General features: G+C 40.8%; 5 protein-coding genes across 5 annotated transcripts; 1 reads left to right on the forward strand and 4 right to left on the reverse strand.

The window, feature by feature from the left end:
- Window positions 1–1,705: 1,705 nt before the first annotated feature.
- On the reverse strand, window positions 1,706–2,485 carry PKNH_0109400 (conserved Plasmodium protein, unknown function; the record flags this gene model as incomplete). Its single annotated transcript, XM_002257549.1, has 1 exon — window positions 1,706–2,485. The coding sequence occupies one exon, from the start codon at window positions 2,483–2,485 to the stop codon at window positions 1,706–1,708; it is 780 nt and encodes a 259-aa protein (XP_002257585.1).
- An 850-nt stretch (window positions 2,486–3,335) lies between these two features.
- On the reverse strand, window positions 3,336–4,442 carry PKNH_0109500 (uncharacterized protein; the record flags this gene model as incomplete). The annotated part of the gene is made up of 1 exon (XM_002257550.1): window positions 3,336–4,442. One exon carries the CDS (start codon window positions 4,440–4,442, stop codon window positions 3,336–3,338), a length of 1,107 nt encoding a protein of 368 aa, XP_002257586.1.
- A 517-nt stretch (window positions 4,443–4,959) lies between these two features.
- PKNH_0109600 (50S ribosomal protein L1, mitochondrial, putative) lies at window positions 4,960–6,114 on the forward strand (the record flags this gene model as incomplete). Its single annotated transcript, XM_002257551.1, has 1 exon — window positions 4,960–6,114. One exon carries the CDS (start codon window positions 4,960–4,962, stop codon window positions 6,112–6,114), a length of 1,155 nt encoding a protein of 384 aa, XP_002257587.1.
- Window positions 6,115–6,849: 735 nt separating this feature from the next.
- On the reverse strand, window positions 6,850–10,248 carry PKNH_0109700 (cell division cycle ATPase, putative; the record flags this gene model as incomplete). Its single annotated transcript, XM_002257552.1, has 1 exon — window positions 6,850–10,248. The coding sequence occupies one exon, from the start codon at window positions 10,246–10,248 to the stop codon at window positions 6,850–6,852; it is 3,399 nt and encodes a 1,132-aa protein (XP_002257588.1).
- A 2,035-nt stretch (window positions 10,249–12,283) lies between these two features.
- On the reverse strand, window positions 12,284–12,832 carry PKNH_0109800 (uncharacterized protein; the record flags this gene model as incomplete). Its single annotated transcript, XM_002257553.1, has 1 exon — window positions 12,284–12,832. The coding sequence occupies one exon, from the start codon at window positions 12,830–12,832 to the stop codon at window positions 12,284–12,286; it is 549 nt and encodes a 182-aa protein (XP_002257589.1).
- Window positions 12,833–15,354: the final 2,522 nt, after the last annotated feature.

Raw genomic sequence — 15,354 nt, forward strand, 5'->3', positions numbered from 1 at the left:
TAATGCGGCATATAAGGGGGGTGCGCACATGCACGTTTCTCTTTTATACGCATATATTTTGTTCCTTGTTGTGGTTTCCCTTCTTCACTTAAGCACCAAAAGATCTCATCCAGTCCGAACGACGATAATGAAAAATGCGTTAAGTATTTTACTTATGTTCACATTATGACGGCAACGTAGCAGCGCCCCCGCTTTAAATGCACCAAGCCGTGAAAAAAAGGCATATAAATATATATCCCACTTTAGCAGGACCTGGGCGGAAAATGTCGCTGCTGAGTGATACTCCCTCTAAAGGCTTCAAAACAATTGCTCTTACGTAGCTAATACCTATATCCAATCGGAAAAAAGCGGAAGGCACAATTTTTAGATAACATGGGAAGGAAATTAATGAGCCACTTTACCTTACGAGTTTATCTTAAAGGGAATATTTTTAAACAAAAAAAATTTGAGTAATACTTTGAAGCATTTCCGCCCCCCTGATTTTTGCAAAGAAAAAAAAGAACATATGCTGTAAAGGTAGTCAGACGAGCCGAGTCGATAGGAAAAGGAAAAAAAAAAACGCTCGAGCTTAAAGGGGTTGACTTGCGCGTGCGGCACCGTCAGAACTCGGCAACAAAGTGTTTCGCAGTGTTGCGCAATGTTGCGTTTACGTGTGGTATTGTATTCGACCTGGGAAAACGGAAAGAGTGAAAAAATGACTGTAAAAAAAAAAAAAAACTGATGGAAGAAAAAGCCATGCTAGGAAAATCACAAGGAGCAAATTTGAAAAAACAAAAATAAATAGGGTATATATATATATATGTACTGACCGCACACGTTTGCTGCATCCTCGCCTTGGGGTAGAATACAACATAATTAAAATTTGTTCCTGAAAAGATACGCACCTCGGGGGGAAAAGTTCTCTCCATATATAGGAAAAATCAAATTTTCCAATTTCATGGCTACTTTTCACAATGGGTGGTTAATTTTCCATTTTAGGTGGAAGCATATGTTTACATTTCGAATGATCATTGCAGAGAAGCATAAACATGAATGATGAAAAAAAAAAAAAGAGCGCTGCGCACCAAAAGGGAAAAATGACAAAGGGTTTGGCATTAGTGAGGGGAAACCTATATGAATAAGAATGAAGTATATTCCCCACCATATGTCAGGAATAAATTCCACAGAAGTAATCTGCTAACCTTCTTACACGACTGAATATGGACCACACGTTTACCAAGGAAACGTGCGAAATTTTTTCAAGTCTTATTCGATTACACCCCTCAGTTTGCATTGTGACAAGAACAAATGCTAGTATGAACGTTTACCTGGGTTTACCAAGTGGGGCCTAGATCATCATTGCTAGGTAAACCACACTAGCGAATTCGTGGGCAATGCACACAAAAAGGGAGAATATTCTCCCCCTCGGGTAAAAAGGTTGCTCCATTTACGTCTACATATTTTACAAACAAATTTGATTTAAAAAAAAAAAAAAAAAAAAAAGAAAAGAAAAGCGGAATCTTATTTAAAACAAATGGGAATAGGTGGATATTTTTAGGAGGAAAAAAAAAAAAAAAATGGAAGGGAGGAGGGATTTTGAATCCGCATGGGATGCCCTTATAATGGTGGAAACAACCCCACAATATCGGTATGTTTGCGCCACATGCCCTTTAAATATGAAAAAAAAAAAAAAAAAAAAAAAAAAAATGGGAGGAACGCAACACAGCTAGACATACATGTGCCTAGGTTTCTTCGTCACCACCTTGTCCTCCACCCCCACGGTAGTTTTGTAATTTTTTAAAAACATCAAGTATTTTTTAAAACCACTGCTCGCGTAGGAAGCCAGGTCGTTTTCGAATGCCTCCGAGTAGTGGTCTAGAGGTAGACACTCGGCTGTGCAGAACTTGCTTTTCATATTATTCTTCTTCTTCTTCTTGCTATTCCTGTTTTCATTCTTATTTTTTTTTTTGCTAATTTGGTTGGTCTCTTTCTTGCGCATTCCTTCTTTCGTCTTACTTTTTTGGTTTTCCTTTTTATGGGCATTATTTTTTAACGCCCTGGGCATGAAGAGGTTGTCGTCGTTGTACAGTTCGTTTTCAGAATCAGTTGAGAAGGTATCGTCGGTTCGGATGGACTTATTTTTGTTCCCTTTTCCCTTCGCTTTAGCCTCCTTCACAGCTACCTTTTTTTTTTTTTTTTCCCCCTTTTTCGCTACCTCTTTGTCCTTTTTCTTCGCCTCTTTTTTTGCCTTCTTCTTTTTGTTCTTTTTTGCCGTTTTATCGGCCTTTTCCAAGCTCTTGCGTACTTTCTTCGCTTCACATGCGACCTCCTCACTTGCATCCTCAGCGTGCTTCTTCTCCGCGTGACACCCGTCTGATTTATCACATCCTGCGTCACTACCACCCGCAGTTAGATCTTGATTGTCTCCATTTTTTGTCACTTCTCCTGCTGATGCATTCACTGTAGACTCTTCCCCCCCCGGGGGAGGAACATCACTCATATGCATGTTTGTTTCACTTTCTCTTTTTTATTTTTTTAATTTCTCTTCCAAGTTAACTTTCTCAATGGCCAAAAAAAAAAAGGAATGCTTCAAAATGGCATAGCAAATTATACACTGCGCCCTGCAGCTACGCCAAATGGAATTCGCAGAAAACGACAATTTTATTACTTTTCCATTAGGACGCTTTACTTTCAACCCCCATTTTCTTTCCTATGATGAAAAAGGATGGAAAGAAATAAGTCGGAAAAAAATAAACGGAACTGTTTTGCTACCGCGGCGGCTACCACTGTAAGAATACAAAAACTGAACGGTTCTTTTTTTTTTTTTTTTTTTTTTTTTTTTCTTCTTTCCCCACCTGTATACAGTATTATACAGGATGCCTCATATATCTAGCCTGTTCAAAAATAACGCAGGCAAAAAAAAAAAAAAAAAAAAAAAAAAAAAATAATTCACCGCCAATAAAATTTCCTCATCCACAATAATATATTTTATATATAAACTTTAATTATCTTAAATCACCACATGTTTACAAAAAAAAAAAAAAAAAAAAAAAAAGGAAATTCCTTTAATGGGTTTGACGCGGGGTGATATCTTCTTTTTGTCTTCTCCTCTTCCCTTCCTTTTTGGTGATTTCCCCCGTTCTGCTTTCTCTACGCCGAAAAAAAAAAATGTGCCCTCTTTAGGTGAATCACCCATCTTTACTGACAAAATATCGCGGCACAAAAAGGTAGCTGCTCGGAGGGATTCAAGGTGACTCATGAGACTCTCTCCACCACATCGCCACATCGCCACGTTACCAGGTTGCCGTGTCGCAAGGTTGCCGTGCGCCACGCCACGTAGCGACGTGTTCAGCACGCTACAAAATCAGGATGACAAAAAAGGTGAGCACGCACAAAAGGGCCGAAGCGGCAATTATGAGCAAGGACACGAAGAAGGAAATATTTTTACTCTCTCCCATTTTCTTCGTCTTCTTATACACATCAGTTATATTGTCTAGGTTTGATCGTTGTTTGTTTGCCGACTGCTCAAGCATCATGTTGTCCTCCACAATTATATCCCTATACGTTAAAACGTTTTCTTTCATTTCCTGTGCCAGTAGGCACAACTCTTCATCGATATTTTCACCTGACTTGTTCATATTTTTTCTCGATTTCATTTTTTTATGCCAGTCATTTTTTTTAAATGCAAAGGAGTATTCATAGAGTAGGTTATCATATTCATCAATTTGCTCGCTCCATTCTTTTAGTACTTCATCATTTAGGCTTTCCGCTCCATCGTAACTTTCCTTCCGCTCCGATTGGACTGGTGCGTCCTGGTCTTCCTTTGAGAGCGATTCTTCCACTTTATTATATCCCCGCTTTGCACACGAGAGACTGTGCGATGGGGTTTGATGATCCTTCTGAACAACGTTGGCTTTTGAGCATGTATCCGAAATTCCTCCCACATTTTTTCCCATGGCATGTTGAGTAGGGGGAACCTTCTCGGAAGTAGTTGCGCATTCGTTGTTCATTTGTGCCGAGGCCCTAGGGGGGAGAGTTTCCCCTGTAGGGTTATCCACATCGCTGTTACCGCGGATATCATAGTTACCATCCTTACCACGATCATCGGGGTTGGCACGATTGGTGGAACTGCTAAGGTCATCATGATTGGTTCCTTTCCCGAAGATGAGCGGGGAAGAGATTCCCTCGGAGTGGACACCTCCAAGAAAATTGTCTCTGTTCCTTCGAAGGATCCACTCAAGGCTCTCCTTCTTATTAATAATTTTTTTCAAAATATCCTGTTCGGTTATGTCGTCGGGGGCATTTATCCTATCCTTTAAGGAGAGGGAAAGGTCGGTGATGTATGATTTCAACTCATTTAGGAAGAGGATAATTGATTCATGTTCTTCATTCTGTTCGTTAAAATTGTCACATGTTATTTCAGCCTCCCGTAGGAACTCAAAGATCTCATCGAAGGCTATCATTTTGGCATGCACCCTCCTTCGCGGGGAGGAGCAAAAAAAAAAAAAAAAAAAAAAAGGGCGGACAAGAGAACCTCTCCGCAGGGGGTTATTGTTGCAGAGTCATCATCTTTGTGTCCTCCCCCCTTTATTGGGGGTTCCACGTCAGGGGGAGATAATCCAGATGGCACTTACAAAAAAAAAAAAAGGAAAACTTTTTTTTTTTTTTTTTCCCCCTTAATTTGTCCTTGTAAAATTAAAAAAGCTTAAATTTTACCTTTGCGGGGTTAAAAAAAAAAAAAAAAAAAAAAAAAAAAAAATACAAAATGGGGACGCCGAAAAATTGCAAAGTCTCACCCCACCTGGTGCGCACACCCACACCGGTGGATGAATACCACAGGCGAAAAATGCAGTGAGAAAAAAAAAAAAAAAAAAAAAAAAAAAAAAAGGATCCGAATTGATTACAAATTTGATTCAATCTAATCCACTTCACTTGGTTTTTGGTTCGTTACGATTTGTCACTTCGCCATTTGCGGGCGCGATGAGGAGACTGTTGGTGTTGCAACCCCAAGTGGGGAAAGGGGGGTTCCAACCGAAGGAACCTTTTTCCAAATTTCGAAGATGGAAAAAGTACATTCCCTTTTATGATGTGAAGAAGAGGCACAAACAAAGGACGGGGAGTGAAGAAATAAATGAGGTGGAAAATATAAACGCAAGTGGAGTTACTAAAAGCGATACACAATCCAGTTGGAATGAGCATATAAACGGAGAGACAAATCAACACCTTAGGTGCGAAAACCTCGTTCCCCCTATAAGCCCTATGAAGGGATTAAAGCTTCTCCTAAGCTGTAGACATGTACAAAGTAGGTATCACGATAAAAGTGATGATGCCTCCCCCATGGAGAGTACCGGCAATGAGGAAAAGATTAACTTTAATTTAATCATCAAAATTGATATAAAGAGAGAATCCCTGAGGGGCATGTGTAACCTTCCTCACAGCGTAGACAGAAATAAAAAAATATTAGTCTTAGTGGATGAGGATCATCAATCCTTGAAGAAAGCAGGAGCAGATTATGTAGGGTTAGAATACATTAACAGAATAAAAAACGGATGGCTAGATTTCCACATATGCCTGTCCGATTTTAAGAATATCAATAAAATCCTTCCGGTTGCAAAAATATTAGGACCGAAGAAGTTAATGCCAAATGTTAAATCGAATACTTTGGTACACAACCTGGTGGACGCCATCCTTTCTATTAAAAGTGGGAATAGAATTGAGTACCGAAGTGAACAGGTAGATGCAGAGACCTTTGATTTGTTCAATCACATCTACCAGTTTAGAAATGTGCATTTGGGCTCTATAGCCAATCTCAGTGTTAATATTGCTTCTACCGAAATGAACCCGTATGACACGCTAGAAAATATCAAGTGCTTCGTCACAGAAATTTTGAAGTGCAATGTGCACTCAAGTCACATGGAGAAGGATGCCAAGGTCACCTTCACATGGCCACCCATCACATGTAAGAGGAAGAAGAAGAAGATGCTGCACCTGCAGGGAGGCAATCCCCTCCTCCTCGGTGGGGATCAGAACTCCGAGTCCTTCATCCTTGGGGCCTATGTCACCGTACCTGGCATCCCAAAAATATTTCTCCACCCGCAACTCCTTCTACCCCATTCGGATGGCTACTCCGTCTAGGAGGTAGGAAAGGGGCACTTTTTGGTAGATACGTGGTTATCGCACTCAGCTACACGAACATCGCAAAGGAGCGCGCACGATGCGACAACTGTGCGTCCTCCTTTCTTTTCTCCTTTTTTTTTTTTTTTCTTGTTAAAATGTAACGGCTACATGCAAATGAATGAGTTAGCCCCCGGCAGATTTACCACATTGGGGCATAGAAAAAAAGGACAGACGCGCATGCATACATACATACGTGCATGCATACATACGTGCATACATACGTGCATACATACATACATACATACGTGCATACATACATGCATACATATGTGCATACATATATGCATACACAAAGACAGATGAGAAGGCATAAAATGGGGCGCATTAATGGCGCAAACATGGGTGTGCGGGGGAAATGGAAAAAGCTCATGCCGCACCACTCCGTGGTAGCACACTTCACAATCTTCGCATCAGCGTGAATGTCGCTATGCATACCATTTGTTACTCAAATGGAGATGCTCTGTTGAGCTATCCCATCCGCTTGGGATGACAAAAAAAAAAAAAAAAAAAAAAAAAAAAAAAGGAAGCGTTGTTTCGGAAGGTGGGGAGAGTTTATTACCATATATGTGGATATATCCGATAGTAAAGAAGAGGGTAATGTCTTTTTGCAGGGCTTCCTTCTAGTAATAAATAGAGTACATCAGGCAGTCGTAGAGAAACCAGAAAGAACATATGAACGGGGGGAAAAGCTCCTCATTCGAAGTTCTGAAGGGAGAGCTTCTCCTTAAAGCGCTCGTACTTGAGGACATCCTCTGGCCTAATGGAAATGCGGGCATTTTTGAATGCCAATTCGAAGTGCTTCTTGGCGAGGGTAGGCACGGGATCATAGTGTTCATCCGCACCCTGCGTTCGTGCACCTCCTTTCTCCGCCTTCCTTTGGTTAATCAGATGGATGGTTTCCTTAATGGCTTCGTTCACAGCACTTTGACACAGGTTGGTAATATCCGCACCCGAAAATCCTTCAGTCCGTTTTGCCATATCATGAAGATCTACATCCTCACTAAGGGGTGTGTTCTTCAAAATGGCTTTAAAAATACTATATCTACTTTTATAATCTGGTAGAGAAATATATATGAGCTTGTCTAGACGGCCTGGTCTCGTGAGAGCCTTGTCAAGAATATCTGGTCTGTTTGTCGCAGCGATTATGAAAATAGTTTTTTTTTCATTTATTCCATCAATTTCTGTGAGAATTTGGTTGATGACTCTGTCACTTGCATCGTTGTTATTGTTACTGTTGCGTTCCTTTGCTAGTGAATCTATTTCATCGAAGAAAATAATGCACGGAGAAGCTGCGCGTGCTTTATCAAACAGGTCTCGTACATTAGCCTCCGACTCACCAAACCACATGGTTAACAATTCTGGTCCTTTCACAGAAATGAAATTTGCGTTGCATTCATTAGCAATTGCTTTGGCTAATAATGTTTTCCCACAACCGGGGGGGCCATAAAGCAATATACCCTTATTGTAATTAGAATTAAATTTAGTGTACAGGTGTTTATATTCCAGAGGGTACAAAATAGTTTCCTTCAGTTGTTCCTTTACCTCCTGCATTCCTCCGATATCATCCCACGTCACGGTGGGGATTTGGACTTGTCTTTCTCTAAGCGAACTCGGGTTGCAAATGTTCAGTGCATGTTGGAAATGCTTTGCTTTTATTGTTAATTTGTTAAGAATGTAGGGTGGGATTTTCTTCGTCCTACTGTCGAATCCTTCTGTACCTTTGTTGGAGGAATTTGCCTTTCCGCCTGACCCCCCCAACTTGGCCGAAGTATCAACCGATTTCGATTCTTCCCTTTGGAAAAAGAAACCCCTTTTCTTTTTCTTCTTCTCCTGCTCCTCTCCACTAGGTAATAGATTATTTCCTTCCATATTGTTACCAACCCCACCACTACCCCCCCGCTCATCAACACTTATTTTCATAAATTCGATAAAATCCTCCTCATCCAGATCCAAAAAGTGCACATGTTCCTTGATACATTGAATGGCTGCTTCAAAACACAGCTGTGCAAGATCTGCACCGACATATCCATGGCATTCCTTAGCTATTTTTCTTAAATTAACATCTGCATCTAACTTCATTTTCTTTGTTTTAGTTAGTAGAATTTCGTATCTACCCTGTTCATCTGGAACAGGTATTTCTATTTCTCTATCAAAACGACCGAAACGCCTTAAAGCAGGATCAATGGAATTGGGTCTGTTGGTGGCAGCCAGAACTAACACGTTATTATTTTTCTTTAAGCCATCCATGAGAGTTAATAATTGTGAAACGACTCTCTTCTCCAACTCGTTGGTACTTTTGCTCCTTTTATTTGCGATGGAATCAATTTCATCTATGAAGATAATACATGGTGTTTTCTCGCTAGCTTTTTTAAAAATCTTCCGTAACTTCTGCTCAGATTCACCTATGTGCTTCGACATAATTTCTGGTCCATTGATAATGTAACAGTACGCATTACTTTCATTAGCAATTGCCTTAGCGATCGATGTCTTTCCTGTCCCTGGAATTCCATGCATAAGTACCCCCTTGGGAGCAGATATTCCTATACTGATAAATATTTCTGGGTACTTTAGTGGTAATTCAATAAGTTCTCTTATTTTATTCAATTGCTTCTTCATCCCTCCTAGATCCTCATAGGTAATGTCATCTGTGTGCTCTTCGTAATCTTCTCTGTTCAGGTATTCGTCGTCCAGCGTGATGATGGCATTGTCACCTACGTAGCCGTACTGCTGGGAGGTAGGAATGTCCACTCGTCCTTCATGAGTAATTCCACCCGACATTCCATCCGACTTGTCCTGTTCCTTTTCATTTTTTCCTTCCTCTCCCTCCTTCATCAACTTCACAACCCTAAACTCGATCTTCTTCCCTTTATGTGAGATGTATAAGTTGGTATTCTCACACAGCGGTTTGAAGCTCCCTTTTAGATATGGCTTTATTACCTCCTCCTCCAACTCTCTCTTACTTAACCCTCCTACGGTGTCACTAAAGGGGCTAAGCACAACATTTCTCAATGGACTTACTTTCACTAATGGGTATATCTTAATAATATCGTTGTGCATGAGTCTCAGGTTCTTCTTCATGGCAAAGGAGATAACCACGAAATGTTTATTTAACCTTCTGTCTAGTTTTGTAACAGCTAACATCTCCTTTTTCTTCTTTCCTTTTAAAAGAACGGTGAACCCCTCACTTAGGTTTAACTCCTCCATTTTTTCCTTACTCATATATATTTCGCAATTATCTATGTTCTCGTCAATATTTTCGACGAGACAGTAGGATTTGAACTTTCCCGTATCCAGTGCCTTTAGTAGGAAGTTGGTTTCCTTATCATGGTCAGTCCCTCTACTGGGCCGATGCGTCTGTCTTGAGGGTCCCTCCTCTGAGGAAGGTTCATCTGACTGCTTCTCCGTCGACTGGTTTGATGACCATGGGTTCTTGTCTGGATCTGGGGGGTTTCCACTTCCTCCATACCCACTCCCTGTGGAATCTCCTTCTTCCTTCTTACGCGCATCGTCCTTGTGTTCTCCGAATGGCCAAAATTTGCTGATGAGTCCTTCAATCAGATTATTTTGCAATATATGCATTTGCTCCTCCGAGGGTGCCTTTCCTTGGCTTGTTCGCTCAATGGACGCACACCTATAATTTGTTTCATCACCAAGACGACTGTTCTCGTTACTCGTACTTCTTCCATCAGCAACGATTTCTACCGAGGACGATTGTTTCTCCTCCTTGAGCACTTTACAACCCCCTTGGTGGTTATCCTTCTGACTAGAGTTCACATTGACCACGTAACTCTTCCATTCGTCTTTTACTCTCCTATGAGACGAATCATCTTTAAAAACGTCGCTACTAATGGAAGTGAATTTTCCCCTTTTCCTTCCTAGAGGGAAAAAAATTGAATTGGAAATTTTTGTTCTCTTAACAAAAGGAGACCTACTTTGGTGGTTTGCACTTCCGAGCATAAAGCGGGTGTCCTTTCTTAATCCAATTTGATGTGCAGGCTGGGCGATAAAGAGGAGGATGATGATAATGACATGAGAGAAGGACAGGAGCGCTTTTCGGGGGGGGGAAGGAGGTTGCATTTTTTCTCCTTTCATCCTTTCTATTTACATTTTTGGTGGCCTGTATGCGAGGGGTTGTGTGGCGAATCTTGGAGGTATCCTCTTAAATCAATCTGACGGCTGCGTGCACTTGGTATAAATGTCCCACTGGTCCTTTCTACCACTTGGCCCACTCTCCAAACTTCACCACGAGGTACACTTCTCCAGATAACCCCCGCAAAATCGCACTCGTGACGAACTACAAGGGGGCGCAAAAACCTTCTCGCTGTGAAGTTGGCTCTTCGTTTCACGTGGTCCTATGGGGATGCCTGTGTGGGGGAAGGAACTTAAGTTCCGCGCATCCTTCGCATGTATCCTCGCCTATACACCTGTACGCCCTGTACGTGGTGTTCGTGGGGTGAGAAGTACGAGCAGGGTGACAGTTTCGCAGTCGTTATTAGCTGTCACATCGCCGCTGTGATGCCGCTACGTTGCACTGCTCGATTGCTTGGCGCTTTAACAGTTGGTTGTGTAAAAACGGTTACACAGTTTTATCAACATTCTTGCGACAGCCTGTTATCCTTAGGCACGCGTGCAAGAAAAAGGTATCTACAAAGTGTATCTATACACGCACGCCGGGGAAAGGGAGAAAAAAAAAAAAAAAAAAAAAAAAAAAATCTGATCAAGATGAGCAAGCTGAACAGGCAAGGTAATTTTATTCCATCATGTAAAGTTTTTTTTTTTTTTTTTTTTTTTTTTTTTTTTTTTCACTTTTTGGCTACCTGCGGCGGATGGGTGAGGGCGGGACATATCTTTACCCTTTCCTGAAAGAGAGGCACTACACCTCATGGGCATAGAGGTTTCCATTGGCTCCCGTATACTTGTTGTGGGGTGGCGTGGGGGCAGGGAGTTCCACATGTCGGCGCTTTGAACCTTGCAACGGAAATATGGCACATGTGCGATGGAATATTACTGACGCCATGTGAAGAGAGCTAACCGGTGAAACTTCCTTTCCCATTTGATTAAATATCACACGGGGAGGAAGATGTTAAGAATGTGGACCCTACATTGAAAATACGTATTTCCATTTACTCAGTCCTCTGTCAAAAAAAAGGGAAATACCTATCCATGTTAATTAAAGGAACAACTGTATCGTGGTTTTAGTGCACCCAGGGAACAGAGTTAAGCTAAGCTATGCTAAGGCGCCCCCAAGAGAGGAGTTTGTGGAAAAGGTTCAAAGTAAAAGGTTTAACCCCCATTGGAATTGTGACGGATACATAACCAACAAACAGGAGATTCATTTCTTTTGTCAGGTGTTTCAAAAGACCTCCTTTGGTTAAACAAAAAATAAAGCAAGGAATAATTTATTTTCAAATGAAGTTAAAAAAAAAAAAAAAAAAAAAAAAAAAACCTAAAGTTTAATTTTTCGTTTTTTCATAAAAAGAGAGGACGAATCAACAGAGCGGAAGGGTGTACAGCAACGAATGCACAAGTTTATGCATGAGCTTAGACATGAGGGAGGAAAAAAATCACCTCCCCCCAAAAAAGCACACACATAGTGCAGGTACAGATACATAATTAATATTTAACAAAAGTATTGAACGCATCATTAGATTTGAAAAGGAGGAAATGGAAGGGGGCCAGGTAGGCAACGTAAAAAAAAAAAAAAAAAAAAAAAGGATAATCGCTTTGTAAAACATAAAAAAACCTACGACATAGGAGATGGCATGCATTCACACACAGAGGTACGGGAGGGGGACGAATCATCACTATTTACTATGGTAGACAAAAAAAAAAAAAAAAAAAAAAAAAAGAGCTTCAAAAATTTCGGTTCTTGCGTGCACGTTCACCATGCGTTTTATAAGGCATATTTGTGCGATTGGAATTTTGTGGATAACTGGAGTGGAGGGGGATAACATGCTTCGGTTGACTCTGCTCAGTGTGTGTAGGGGGTGTGGCCAGACGATCAGGCGATGTTTAGGGCACCCACGCTGGTACGAACATTGATAGCCTTGCAGGCTTCGCCTCGTTCGCTTCGCCTTGTTCACTTCGCCTTGTTCAGTTCGCTTTGCGCTGTTAGTTCGGATCCGCCTCACGAGTGGTCAATAAGCTTGTTCTTCGAAATGTAGTAAATGGAGAGGGCGGACATGGTCCCGGTGGCGTGGACGAGGAGGTGGTAGAGAGTGCTATAAGAATTGTAACTAAACCTTTTCCCGGTTAAGTAAAGTACTATCATAAAAATGGTTGCAAGGAGCCAAACAAAGAAACACATCGAATTTATGCTGAATGCGTAGATAGCGTGAATTATGCAATTAATGAAGGCCATGGTTATGTCTATCTTCCTCCGTAATCCCAAAGTAGGTTTATTCCAGTGTATTATGGAGGATAAAAGAAGCCCACTGTTAAAAATTGCAAGGTAGTAGAATTGGCAGTACAGAGAGAACATCAGGGCGAAAGACAACTGGAAAGAGGAAAAGAACAAAATATGTTGGCATAGTTCTGTTACATATTTACAGTGGGGCATCTTCTCCTTCATTATACTTGGGCTGTCCGTGCTCTCTTCGCTTTCTGAGGAGGTTTCCTCTGTCTTGTTTCCGTAGCGTCCATGGGTGTATTCGATTATTCGATCGTAGATTCTCATTTTGGGGGGTAAGAAACGGTGAAGGGAGCGGTGCAATTGTCCTACGCCCTGCTCGGCGTGCTTCTCTGCGAAGGCCGCTCCTTATAGGCGACGCCCCCTCTGTCCCGCCACCCAATCGGTGTAACAATAAAAAAGGAGAGATAAAATACGATCGAAAAATAGGACTCGAAAAATATATATATATATATATATATATATTACATAGTGTTATCGAATTGCAAAATAATTTTTTTTCTGTGTAGAAAAGGGCGAAAACAGCTTCTGCCTAAAAGGTGGCTAATAAAATTATGAAGAATCACTAGTCTCTCCCTCCTTCTGTGTATGTCTGGTATGCTATGGACACGTACGTGCTGTGCATCTTTTTTGTAAGCTATCCTAGTTTTTTTTTTTTTTTTTTTTTTTTTTTTTTTTTTTTCTTCCTTCTACTTCTTTTCAGTTAACTTCGTGCAGATGATTCCTTCTTGCAAAATATATGTTGTATATACCTGCTTATTTGCGCGGGCGTACACACATGCGTGTTGGGTGTTCCTTGATAATCTTCAACACTTAGAGCACTTCCAGTGCTTCGAACCCTTCCTTCGAGGTGTGGATGAGATCGGCACACTTGTGTAGTGGCTCAGTAAATGTAGAACGTCGAACGGGGGGAATGGAAAACGACAAAGTATGCAAAAGGAAGTTTCCTTTATGGAGGATGACAGAGATCCCCCGGGTGAAGTTTCCACAAAACGTCGTTTGGGAACACCCCCAGGGATGTATAAAAAAGGGGCAAAAAAAAAAAAAAAAAAAAAAAAAAAAAAAAAAAAAAGTTGAATAAACGTGGCACAAGCTCGGTATGAGGATGGCACACATAAACGGAAGGAGAACAAGAAATGTAATACCCACAGGGTAACAACTATTCTGTACGGAATGATAAAAAAAAAAAAAAAAGAAGGACTAATTTTATGGTAAGCTGCGAATAGGCAATGGATCAATACGGGTTGGTGCTCTAAAAGTAGGGAGGATAGAGTTGTGGGTAGGGTTCAGCATAAAATTCTTTGATGCACCATCCGCATTACCACTAAACTAGGCTGGCGAAACAGTGGTGGTGCACACATCTACCTAGAAGAAAGGGACTACAGAGTGATCCTCTCTTTTTTTTTTTTTTTCTTTGCACATTGCAAAAGTGGAGACCAAGTGAGGCATATGAAATGAATCCAAATGAGTGTAGTTACTAGGAGTATCTACATAATGGCACGCAGAAATGTTAAAGATAAATAGAACGTAAAGACTTATCCAGTGATTTCTCTAAGGGATGCCCCAGAACAGTACGCTAAACGACACCCTCTACACACATTTTAAGTTCTGTGCTCGATGGCGTTCTTTTTTTTCTATCCCTGTAACAGCCAGGGGGCGTTCTCTCTACCGAGTGCACCTACTCATATATGGTTCGTGCGGTGCATATAAGTACAGTACATGATTTCAATGTAATATATATATTTTTTTTTTTTTTTTTTTTTTTTTTTTTTTTGACCTTGTGTCGAGTACCTATTTAGAAGGGTCAGGCATGGACCTGCGCACATGCACACATCCACGTGGTGTTGCTTGATTCGCGAGCAGAACCTAACGGCAAAAAGGTGGAGCGCAAAAAAAAAAAAAAAAAAAAAAAAAAAGGCAAATTTCGCAAGTTTACAAGGCACGAAAAAAACAGTTGTTAAAAGAAGAGCAACGAGGTGTAGGTAGCTAATCGTTGCGACGTTCAGAACTACCCCTTCTACTAACAAAAAAAAAAAAAAAAAAAAAAAAAAAAAAATAATTCGGTAAGAGCGAGCGGAGGAGTCCTTAGTGTACAGGTGTAGGTTTTGTTTTTGTGGCTCCCTCTAGGTGTGCATATTTCTTAGTCGCAAATACCTGTACTCTAGGATGTAGCAACTCTACGATCCTAAAAATGCGTCTCCCCCTTTGTTACGCGGTTAGAAAAAATATTAAAAGAAAAAAAAAAAAAACTACTGTGTGTGTATATAATAGCAGAAAGAGGTGGTAACCACGGCAAGGGAGGTAAAAAAAAAAAAAAAAAAAAAAAACATCAACACAGTGTTCCTTACACAGTAAAGATGTGCGTTTTTTTTTTTTTTTTAATGTACACTGCCTCTGTACGCTATTAGAGCAAAAATAAACTGTGCGCAAATGTCCTGATGTTTGCTTCGCCGCAATAGGGGAGGGAGGAAGAAATTTCAAAAGAATGGGAAAAGGTAACTCCCGCATGCGGAGGCGACATATAATTGCATGGCGGGACTGTACGCTTATATAAGGACACGAAATGTATGTTTAGGATTTCTTCTGCATGTACACTTCGCGGCGTTGTGTACCGTGGGAGCTAGGTTCAGTAAATTCCTTCCTACCATTTTTGGCAACAGGGATTTGTGGCTCATATGCTCATAGGAATTTATTCCCGTTTAGGGAATATTTTTTTTTTTTTCTTTTTTACTTTCATGTCTGCGTGGTAGATTCTACCACGTGGAAAAAGGAGCGACTGTTATGTATAC

This window comes from Plasmodium knowlesi (genome assembly GCF_000006355.2).
Source record: "Plasmodium knowlesi strain H genome assembly, chromosome: 1".
NCBI lineage: Eukaryota > Apicomplexa > Aconoidasida > Haemosporida > Plasmodiidae > Plasmodium > Plasmodium knowlesi.